At 40.8% G+C, this 12,286-nt stretch overlaps 1 protein-coding gene across 2 annotated transcripts in view; it reads left to right on the top strand.

Annotated features, from left to right (window-relative positions):
- Window positions 1–12,286, top strand: part of PLS3 (plastin 3) — a 90,477-nt gene that overhangs the window by 55,321 nt on the left and 22,870 nt on the right. For both annotated transcript variants that reach the window (XM_018556708.1, XM_018556709.1), the window contains exon 4: window positions 5,348–5,511. In XM_018556708.1, the coding sequence (XP_018412210.1) occupies window positions 5,348–5,511 (164 nt within the window). The remainder of the gene's footprint in view (window positions 1–5,347; window positions 5,512–12,286) is intronic.

Genomic DNA, 12,286 nt, shown 5'->3' on the forward strand with positions numbered 1-12,286 from the left:
AAAAAAATGGGCTGAAAATCTCGGCTTATACTCGAGTATATACGGTAATTGATGTAACAAGCCTTCATGGAAGGATGAGCAACCACACATTGATCAGCTGATGAGTCAGTTTGCAGGTTACATTTTCCAGAAAGACATGTTTTTGCTGAGAAACCCATTTTCTGGGCCACTGGCTCCTTCCCTGGAAAATATATTGCCACAGCTTTGTAATAATACTTATTTTCATTACGGTGATGTGTTCTGTGTGTTGCTGAACAAGTATAGCAAACCGTGCCACTCGCCTATAAAAACTGACGCAGATAAAGTTGGTGGTGTCAATGCTACCATGTTCTCAACCAATTCCAGCTTTCCGTTTCTCCACTTCAATCAAAGCTTACACTTAGTTCCCCTTTGCAATAAAATGAAATATGCAGTCGAGGGTGCCCTGTCCTTTTGAAAACACAGTGTAACGTTAAAGTTTTATAGTTTAATTGCAGAACCTGGTGGGCTAATCAGGGTTTACCCACAGCATGGCTCCTGGGCGTGATCAGTGCTTTCTGTGTCCCTTACAGAATTTAGGATGCCCTGTATTTTGGGCATGCCCACAACGAGTGCTTTTCCTCTGCATGCACAATAACGGGTGAACTTAAATCGACCTTTTATGCCAGCTATTCTTTTCAGCCATCTATAGTGAGGTGATATATTTGGCATTTCCAGGTATGGGAGAGAAGTGACATGTTTGTTGTGCCCTGCATGGGCAAAGTGAACAGTCACATTAAACACCCATGGAGATTGTTGAAGTGCATTGACACAGATGCACTAATACTGGAGTGCATGCACGTGAACAAGAAATTGCTAAAAGAGGGACAACAATGGATGATTATAAAAATACATTTTATTTAAAAATGCAATTTTTTCAGACCCGGTGCTTTAGCAAAATGTCTACAATGGGGAAATATTGAGAACCTCTCTTGGGTTTGTATTGCTTTTTGTGTTCCTGTTGGGAATCATTTTTTAGAAAAGTCTCCAACGGGCATTGAAACTAGGGATGTTCAGCTACCAAGTACCGTACTCGGTACATGTACAGATACTTTTCGACCTCCAAGACTAGACTAGAGAAAAATTCAAAAGTTAGGAGGCAGCTTTCATTTTTAGGGAGCATATGGGGCTCCTGTGGTTTGTAAGTTTTTTTAATGTATGTGTTCTTTTTTGTATATTGGGGATGCACCAATACCATTTTTTTTCCCCAAGTATCAGTACGGATACTTGCCAAGTACTCAATAACAAAAATGAATCGGTACTTGTATCTATGTGACCGGTTTTCTAAAACAATACAGACTAATTATTTCAGGGCAGTGGTGGAGTGCCAGAGCTACGTCCCAGCTGCAACCCTGTTAGATCTCATGAGAATTCCATCTCATGAGAAGTATCGGCAATGGTATCTGAACTGGTATTTGTACACCCCTAATTGAAACCTCACAAATGTTCTAATCCTTCCCTGTGCTATCCCAAACAACAAACTTCATATACATGTTTTTATTTCTGGATTACATTTTGTAGCAGTCCTGTCTTGGTGAAGCAATGGAAGGTAAAATACATTTTCCTAATGGATCCTCAGACGGCAATTCATATTTGACCCTTCCCCATTCTACCCAAGATTCAAAACTTGACTTTTATTTTCACATTTTTGAACCCTTAAGTAGGAATGTAAGATCATGGGATATGGTAGCATCTCTTCCGTTTTTTCCCCTTCTACTTGCATCCTGTGGTTGAGGCTATTTCAAGTACTTTGGAGGAAGCCAAGTCATGGCTCTGTTTTCCTTTCATACCACCTGCAACCAGATTGCAGAGTCCACACAATATAGTTTTCATTGGATCTGCAAGTCTTCAGCATGTTTTCCTTCAGGCTGTTTTGACTTTTCTCTTTTAACCCCTTCAGCTTGTCAGCTTTAGGTAGCCGAGATCCTCAAGGCTGTCATCAGAGTATGTCATGATGAAAACTTGCTGGTGTGACAAGATTTCTCATGTAGAGAGAAGCAGAAGCAAAGTGGTTTTCCAGACAAGGCACATCTGTTTGCATTCAAGATGGGACACGAGTGACCTAATCTAACCCCCTTTCCTTCAAGGTTTTTTGCGTTCCTCAGCGGGTTAGGGTTACTGAGTATTGTGATGTAGTGTAAACATTCCTGTTCATTTATAGTCTGCGAGGCTGATTTCATTCTGGTCTGCAAACTAGATCATCAGACATAGGAACATTGTGAAAACATTTTATGGGGTGATTTCAGAGGCTTCAAATTCCCAGCCAAGTGCGCTATACCTGCTACAGGCTAAAACCTTTCCTGTTGACTTTGGCCTCTAGGACTGTAATTTTGACTATTTTTTGCTGGCTGGGGGGTAATTGCTCAAATGATTTTTGAAGGTTAAATCTAACAACTTAAAATTTAATTTGTAGGCAGGTTCGGATGTGTTGAAATGTAGGTCTGGACAAAGTGTATGTGTGTGTATGTAAATACTGTATGTATTTTTTATTTTAATTCATCTCTACAACACATGCACATTTCTCCATGTTTTGTCTCTGTAAAATAGCTGCAAGTAGCGGAAGATACCTGATGATTCTACCAGAAATTATAACAATACTTTGCCTTTGCTGCAGTGAAATCCCAATCAATGTTGTCAGCCTTGCCTAGTTCTCATCTTCTGGACTACAGAAAACCCTCCATTCTTGTGTTGTAAGGATGAGGACATGGTGTTGGGGGTCCTGTAGTTCAGCAGGGGCGAAAATTGGCAGGTTTAATGACAATGCTAGGGTTTTCATTGCAGCAGAAGCAGTATCGTCAGTTCAGTACAGGAAGTTAGGAGCTTACTAGATGTTTGGCAGGATCAGGTTTTTTCCAGTCTTGCAGAATTTTTAAAGGGACAATTGTGGACATATGCATGTATTGCAGAGATGTACTGCATTTTTTGTGTGTGCATGCCGATATATACTTTGACTCGCCTACTGGTTTGTTGCATTAATTAATGCAATGCTTCTGCTGTCCTTTTTTCTTTTGTCTTGTGTTTCTGATTCTGCTGCCTTCTCAGTAATTTTAAATAGAGTACAAGTAGGACAATCCGATGATCTTGCATTGATCAGAGCACGGTCAACGTACCTAAAGGTGCCCATATACTCTACAACCCTTGCAAGACTTTTGTCTTGCGAGCGTTGTAAAGTACTTAAAAAAACATACGATCTGCCTATCCTGGACAGGCAGATCGTACTTGCGATCATTGCAAGCCCGCCCCCCTGAGGGGCGGGCTTCCGATGACTGCAATGCTGAACGGGCGCACACCGGCCCGTTCGGCAGTGATCTCTCGTGCGATCGTACGATTCTCGGCTGGTTTTCCAACATGCTCGATATACAAAAGAGAATCACGGGAAATCCTGCGATCGTACGAGAATCGTGCAACCGTTTCTAATCTACGGTCACCGTAGATCGTAGATCGACCGTAGATTAGAAACGGTTGCACGATTCTCGTACGATCGTGGGATTTCCCGTGATTCTCGTATGAGAATCGTGCAGTGTATGAGCACCTTAATAATGTGCGTACTGTGATTTCACCACTAGAATCCCTGAGAGGTGAGAAAAATCTTTCTTGATTGGACTGACCTATTTATTGTAGATGGGGCCACTTGAGCAAAAACATTTTGGTTGTATATTGCGGCAAGGTTAATAATCAGCTGTGTATAATCGGGTAAATGTATATCTCCAAGGCAATATTATACATGGTGGGCACTAGAGCCAACACGCTTTTGCGGATTAAAGTTGAACTCCGTGCCAACAGTTGAATACATATTTAACGTGTCTAGAAGAGCTGTTACCTTCCAATTGAGTTTTATTTTTGTCCATCCAGTCTAGATACACAACCCTTCCAGGCAGCACAGCTGTGATTTGCCTTTAATGTACTGCAGTTAAAGAAAAACATCCAGGCAGAAATGTTATTTAACCTTTTGCAGTGGAATTTGCCTAGGGTCCAAAAAAAAAGTTATACACCCCCTCCGATCCACTGAGCCGACAGTGCTACCTCCAGCCTCTCTCCTCTGCTGCAGCGATGGCATGTCCTCACGTCCTATGCACTGTATTGGGACAGAAATTTTGACTCGGAGATGACACAATCATTTAAATTGTGTTGTCTCTTCAGTTCTTGGCTGTGTTCATAAATGTTGGACACCGATCAGCCCATGTTGTCTCTCAGCTTGTGACTGGCTATAAGGCTGGGTTGACACCTAGGCAACAGCGTTTTGACAAGCTTTTTTTTAATGTGATTTGTGTGTGGTTAAATGCGCTATTTATGTGCATAAATCAATTTGCACATTTTTTGTAAGCAGATTTGAACTCAATGATGGACAGACGCATGTTAAGCGCATGCAAAAACACAGCAAACGTGTGCTTCCAAGAATTTCCTATTGAGTCTTTGGGGCCAAGGCGGGCTAAAATATATGCCAAAAAAAAGCTAATGTACTTTTTTCAATGACAGGCGTTTTGATTATTGCGACAAAATGCTCAGATCTGAATAGGGCCATAGAAGTGAATGGGCATTTTTGGGGGGCATATTTCTTCGAGTTTTTAGGGCAGAAAAAGTGCTACAAAACGCTCATTGTCGAACAAGGCCTTTAGTTACAAACCATTGTCGAACAAGGCCTTTAGCAGACTGCTTAATGAAGGAGAATTATGGGCAGAGTGAAATACACTCTTCACCAACATACCGCCAATACTCTGTTTCCAATCCTCTCCTTGCAGAGAGACGTGACTGTCAGTCACCACTCCCCAGAGGGATTCCCCCTGTCTGTTCCTCCAGCGCTGGCTGGAGGAGCGGACAAGGGAGGTGGGGGCAGCGGGCTCTAGAGAGGCAGCGGTGTGGAGCCCAGCTATATTGTCTGGATCTGTTCTGGCTGCAGCGTGGCTCTGCACTGTCAACATATAGCATATAGTTTTGGGTCACAGGAGGACATAGCCCGTGTCCTCCTGTGATCCTAAACAGAACTATGGCCAAAAAAGGATGGCCGAAGTTCTCCTTTTATTGATAAAAGTTGGCGCTTTCATGAAAAATTATACTGATGCTGTACACTGTAACATTTCAGGGATTTGTTGTTGCAGACTTGTAAATTTACTATAAGATTTACTTTAATATCTGGTTAGAGTTCAGCTTTAAACGATCAATATGCAGAATAACAAGAACCATGGTTTATAACCTTTTCATAATGTGTTTTTTTTTTTTTTTTTGTTCCCGTTTTTCTGTCCTGCAAATCTGCAGCAGCTGAAGTTGTACATTCAGAAGGACTCCGACTGTGAGATTATTATCTAACAATATTGTGTTTGTTCCGTTTTAGATCTGGACTCCAGTGGATACATCTCAGATTATGAGCTCCATGATCTATTTAAGGAAGCTAACCTTCCTCTTCCTGGATACAAAGTGCGAGAGATCATTCAGAAGCTGATGAATGAGGGCGACAAAAATAAGGATGGGAAGATCTGCTTTGAAGAATTTGTTTTTGTAAGCCCTATTTTTATTTGTTGAAGTAATGTAATATGATTGTTTTTCTCTTTTGTGAATACAAACTGGCCATTGTGTGTTCAAAGTCATAGCAGAACGTGAAAACACGCATGTCCAAAACATGCATGGAAAAACAGTTTACTACACGTAATAGAGCAATAATATGTCCGTATTGATATCACATTCCTCTCAATAGCCACACAAAGTTTTTTCTTTTTTTATTCGATTAGAGCAAAACTAGAACCCCTGTCAGAATTATATTGCTGCCTGGGTTCCTGTTGCAGTTTTTCCTCACCTTGTTGATTCTGTTGTCACAATGTAGGAAACTGAAGCTGACTTGGTATGAGTCTCCTAAAATACCTTGTACTTGGAGAGAGAGAAGCAGCAGAACCTGCCCATCATTTGTGCTGCTCTGTGCATGTTCCAGCAAGAAGAATGCTGATGGGAGGAGAGCGCAGAGTGACAGAGAGATGACCCAATCAATCTGCTGCTTCTTTCACTGTCCAGTCATGGGCTGGGTGATGGGCAAGACCTGTAAGTGTTGCCTAACTGCAGCAGAGGAAAATTGGGTCTTCTGTACTGGATTGAGCTGTTTAAATCTCAGGGCTGGATGAAAAGAAATGCAAAACCTTTGCCAGCTACGACAGCTTCTTTATATGCATTAAATCTGCGTATTTAGTTGTTTGCCTGCAGTTCAGCTTTAAAGTGTAAAGTACTGAGGTGGCACACCATGGATAAATGGTTAGGAGTATGGAACTCTTCTATTTGTAGGTAGTTTGCAATAGACTGTCTAATAATGAACCAATGTCGAGCAGAATATTGGGCGACTTCTACCACTAGTTGTGAATGGAACCTAGACATACAGTCCTAGAGTCACTGGAAGGCTTCCATCATGATTCTAGTTCTTGCTATGGCATGGTTTACAGCTAATGTTTGATGGAGTGTGAACATATTATTATATTTGTTGACTCTATCCCTGAGTATTTCACAGTCATCATAACTCTACAGCCAGCTGAATCACGCAGTACATTCTGAAGTTTACTTTCTGGGTTAGAAGTCTCTGCAGGAGATCTGTGTGTTGGCCAAGCTGTGTTTGGGCTGGGGCTGGGAAAAAAACATTCTTCTAAACCATTAACTCCTTATGTTTTGATTGTGTTTTTCTAGTGTAAAGGAAACATCTGGCAGATTCTGAGAATTGCAGGCATGAAGCCATTTTACCTACTTCATTCCATTTAATAGCAGTCTGCTGCCCTCTGTTAAAACATTGACCAGACAGAACTGGCAGACATTCAGATGTCCACCTGCTTGAAGTGTGAGAAACAGCCTTGACCTCCTGTCTGCTGAAAGGGTTATTTAAAGTTCGTTCAGACATTGGCCAACCTTGCATGGCAAACCAGAGGATAATTTTCCCTACCTTCCGAGTGGTGTTTGAATTGGGAAGGGGGTTGCATTGATCCTTGAATATGTAAATCTTAATTGAAAAACAAGAAATGTGTTTGCTGTTGCAGAGAAATAGTAGACGTCTGCACATATTTACAGAGATGATGCTAGAACAGAATTTACCAGACTGTTCCAATATTAATGTGGATCAGCAGTTGATGACTCATTGTTGAATGAGCAGTTCGGTTCCATAAGCCGAGTAACTGGAACCATAAATAGTGGTGTCATGTGACTGGTTACGCAGCATGACCAGGGTATGTAGGTAACGAGACTAGACAAATCTTAGTCCTTTCCAGAAAATCCTTCAATGGTGCTAAAGATGGAAACCTTGCTAAACTTCCCTAAAGCCCATTCAGACTGTGCGTTGCAGTAAAGCACCTGTGTGCTACTGTGTGTTACTGGGCATTACGGTCCACTGTGTTTAGGCAGCCCATTCATTTTGAATAAGCTGACAGTTCACCTGAAACCCCAAAATCATACACTGCCCATTTTTAAGGCATGGCTCCAAAATGCATTTCTGTTTGGCTGCTACTGTGCAGTTTTCTAGGTGGCATGTAGTATGAATGGCACTGAAACACCCTGCACCTTGGTGCACATGTTACCACACACTGTGATAATGTGTGTATTGCGCAGAGTATAACCATAACATGACTATCTGACTACTGTAACTCCCTCATGAATGCTGCTTCCAGATGACTCATCCACCTTACTAGCCATTTAATGTCTGCCTCCCCTCTCTGCCAATCTCTCCACTGGCTCTCACTTGTCCAACAAATAAAATTCAAAATACTAAGAACATCATACAAAGCCATCTACAGTACAACTTTGCCCCCAGCATCACCAACCTTTTCTCGCAATATATACAAACTGTCCTATTTCTTCCATTAACTCATCCCACACAATTTTATTACCTTTTTTGTATCACTTGCCCCTCCTTACTAGATTGTAAGCTCTCACAAGCAGCGTTCTCCTGTGCTAAAACTGTATTGTAACTGTACCGTCTCCCTCCATTTTGTAAAGTGCTGTGCAAACTGTTGGCACTATATATAAATAATTTTATTAGAAAAATAATGATGTGCCCTTAATCTGAGTACTGTGCTATTCACTACAATTGGCCTTACCTATTGTAATAGGATTTGTACATTTGTTGTGCAGATAATTCTGTGACTCCAACTAGAAGTTGAAACGCTATAAGCACACACCCTGGCAATACATATATAAACACAATAGGTGTGCTGGTAACCTTCATTTATATTAGAGCTTTACATCTAGAGAAAGATAATACATATTTTATTTGGGTTTCAGTGTGTTTAGCCTTAAGGTTTATATGTGAACATTTTACAGCTGGAATTTTCTTTATTCCAGTCATTGCACTAGGAAAGGAAATATCTACAACTCTGGTCCTCTCTGGAGGAGTCACTTGGCACCTTTTACTTGTTAAAATGTATTTTACAGCAGTTCATAACAAGAACAATATTATAATTAAAAAGCAATGCGAGTACTGCTGATACACTACCCTTAGGGGGAAATTCAGATACGCTGATCCATGCTGTGGAGCTTATTCAATTTGAGAAATGCTGAACTACAGCATTGATTGTTACTACTGGGCTCTTTTTATTAACGTGCCTATCCTGCATTTACACCATGTTGTTTACTCACATTTTTGACAAATTATTGAGCATGGTTAACAAGCTCTGTATGGCAGGGGTGCTGGCAGTTCCCAGGTTCCGTGCCTGCCATTTCTGATGAGGTTTCCTAGGAGTTCTTGGTTTTCGTAATGCAAATATGCTTGAAGATCTTAACATGGTTTCACCTGTTAGAGTTGTACAATACTGCTGTGGTAGGGGGAATTAACGACATCATGTTTTGTGGACAATTGTTAGCACTCCGCACAGGGGGGAAAGGGACCTTAACGACATTTCCAAGCTCCCTAGTTTTCATGCTCTGCTCATTTATTGACAAAGCGTTCTGATGAAGCTGATTTTTGAGTGCAAGGATAAGGCAGCCATGAATATTCAGAAGTCATGATAATCATCTGTCTGATGATGTAACTAGGAGGTGTTATATTTATTGGGCAGACCTCAAACTCCTCTGTCTTGCACTTCTGGGCCATGCTCCAGCCTGTCTCCTCATAACTCTTCAGATGCCATCAGTCCACCTTTCTCAGGATCCTGAGCATGTGGTTGACGATATACTGTCACTGTCTACCTTTTGCCTTGTTTCTCTATTCCAGTATTAGCTTGTCTGTTTATGTAGCACTTCAAGTATTGCATGTGACAGGATGCTTTCAGTCATGTAGTCACGGGAATAGCCTACTTGTTTGCCACAAGTGTATTTAATATCACGGTTTTACCTTTTTTTTTTTAATTTTTTTAAGCCTTTTTTTCTTTGTTTTCATTCCATTAAACATTATTTTTTACAACTTAACAGAACGGCTGTTTAGGTCTTCAAATATATAGTCTTTCACCATTTTTATTTCTGTTCCTAATCATGGTCAAGTTGTTGTTCTTGCATGCCCTTTAAAGGACAACTTCACTTAGTTTTCTTTTAACCCTTTCGCTGCCACCGACGTAAGGCATACGGCAGAACAAAAGTGTTCCCGGCTGGCCAGCTCAGTATGCCTTACGTCGGTGGCATTTACAGTTCTGCTATAAGCTCATGGTCGATTTAGCTACCATAAGCTTATAGCAGAACTGTTCAGCTGACTGTCGCCTTCAAAATAATAGCTGTTATCAGCGGCTCACAAGCCGCTGATGACCGATATTAACAAAAATACCGGGCGCCACCCCAGGTCGGGGGAGCAAGCGGCGGCTGGCCGCAATTCAGGATGGCCGAGCGGCATTGTGATTGGAGCCGCTGTCAGTTTATTTGGATGACAGTGGCTCTGTAGCGTGGCCGAGCGGGGGATCGTTAATTATCATTGATATTTAACGATCCCTCTGTTTACAGCAAACACCAGAGTGATCGTCTGATCACTCCGGTGTTTGTAAATAACTGGGGACACATAGTACTATGTGTCCCCAGTTATGAAAAAAAATATAAAAAAAATTAAAAAAAAAAGGGTAAAAAAAAAAAAAAAAAAAAACTAATAAAAAAAAGCACACCCCCTCCCTCCCCCCACATAACACATATTATTGTGCACACCATGCACATGCGCTGCAGTGAGTTGTTAGAACGCATCACAGTGCTTGTTCTTTTTTTTCTTTTCTTTTTTTTCTTTTAAAATAAACATTTAAATTAACTGTGGCAGCACATGGCAAAGCTTTGTGACTCATTGCCATGCGTTGATACCTTGTGTTGCAATTAAATATACACCTGCATCATTTTATCCCAACACAAACACAAACAATTTTTTACATAAGTCGATTATTTACAGTTTTGCGTACCTTCATTTTTTTTACCTTTTCGCAAAAAGGCGCAATTACAAATGTGCTAATTGTTATTTATTAACTCAATACAGTTTTATCTTTTAGATCTAGTCAGAAAATAATTTTTTTTGTGCACGGATACTGATTTTGGTGTGTTTTAACAATTGAATTGTGTATTTTTATCGGTTTAATATTAATTTGAGAAACATTTGCGCAATTATCGCAGGGCCTACAAATTTAGTATCACCATCTATTTATTCTACCGGGCCTGCGCTTTCAGAAAATATATCGTTTGGGGGGTCTTTTACAAACGCTAGCAACCCAGCAGTTGAAAATCAAATCGATAGGAAAAAATACAAAAATGGCTTGGCCAGCTGATTTGAAAAATGTTCCGGAGGGCTTGGCAGCGAAAGGGTTAAACTCTCATTTACTTTGCGGAATGTTCAACACACACGAGTTAATGCACGTTATGTTTTGTGTTAAAGTGGAACTAAACAGATTTTGTGTGCTTTTTTTTTTTTTTGCCCCAAAGCACACGTCCCTTACGAGTATGCCCTTCTCCAGAACTGTTGGATCGATCTTCCATCCTCAGTGCTGTCCCCCACACCACCATCTCTGCCACTGATACTTCCGGGTCCTCGAAAGTCCTCTTTATCCATTGGGTGGCCACTGATGTAACTCTTGCACATGCTCACAGGAGTTGCATCCTGCCCAACACCTGGCCCATTCACAACATTTTAGAGTGTACTAGGGTTGCACAGATACCAAGTACAGTACTCGGTACAAGTACATGTACCGATACTTTTGAGCTCCAAGACTACACTAGAGAAAAATTTAAAAATTAGGAGGCAGCTGTCATTTGTAAGGAGCACACAGAACTAGAATGTATGGTACTGTAACACACTAGTGTTCACATTAATGCAATGCAACATTGCAATTGCATTGGCAATATACGAACCCCTGCGTGGTGCTGCAGTGATTTTTTTTTCCCCATATGCACGTATGGCGAGCTCCTAAAACATTCACACAGGTGCCAATTAGATCCAAACCTACATTGGAAGTTTGAATGTGATTTGTGATATAAGAAACCAAGGGAGTACAGACTCCTCAAAGATACCATGTTGGGTGCCCTGACTAGTGAGTTACAAAGCACCAGGTCTACTATAGTGAGTGAACATTCTCCTTTTAGCACAATTTAAATGTTTGCTGGATAACGGTCAGAGCTCACTAATTTAACAGTGTTGCCTGGGATTGCTTGTATGTACAGTAGTGCAGGCCCAAGTTCTCCAATCACCTTCTACATAAAAGTAAAAATTATTTTATTCTTCGTTTCTGTTTTTTTAAGTACTGCACTGTGAAAAACATATCAATATAATGTGCATGTGAAAAACATATCAATAAACTCAGAACGGTAGAAAGACTTTGAACATACTGGCAGATACATCACTTGCTGCAGAGAATCGTCTGCCATGGGGCTCTGAGGTTATAAAGATTAGTGTCATCTGGCGAGCAGAAGTCTACTGAACAGATGCTGGTATCTGTCAGTAAATGGTTATCAGAGCTGTGATCCGTTTCTGTGCAGCTTATTCACCTTGTGTTCTGTAGAAACAGAATTACATCTGTCACTTTATATTTTTTTGATCCTGGTCACCAGGACAGGTTCCCCCGATTGAAGGTTTTCCTTTTTATTCCTGTTCCAGTGAAACTAGGAAATTTGGAATTTCCATCACTTCTGTCCCAGTAACATTAGTCACAAGGACAAATAAAAAGGTTGAAGTTCCTCAGTAATGATACATATTATAAACCTCACAGGAGTTCTAATACATCTCCTCCTTTATATTGTTTTAGATACACATAATAGTATCTTTTGCACATACTGTACATGTATTGTAGTCCTCTAACATGAATGACCTTTGAAAGAAACCTTTACTGAGACACATGGGGGGGGGGGGGGGTTTAAATTTGAC

This window comes from Nanorana parkeri, unplaced genomic scaffold (genome assembly GCF_000935625.1).
Source record: "Nanorana parkeri isolate BGI_ZX_2015 unplaced genomic scaffold, ASM93562v1 scaffold248, whole genome shotgun sequence".
Taxonomy (NCBI): Eukaryota; Metazoa; Chordata; class Amphibia; order Anura; family Dicroglossidae; genus Nanorana; species Nanorana parkeri.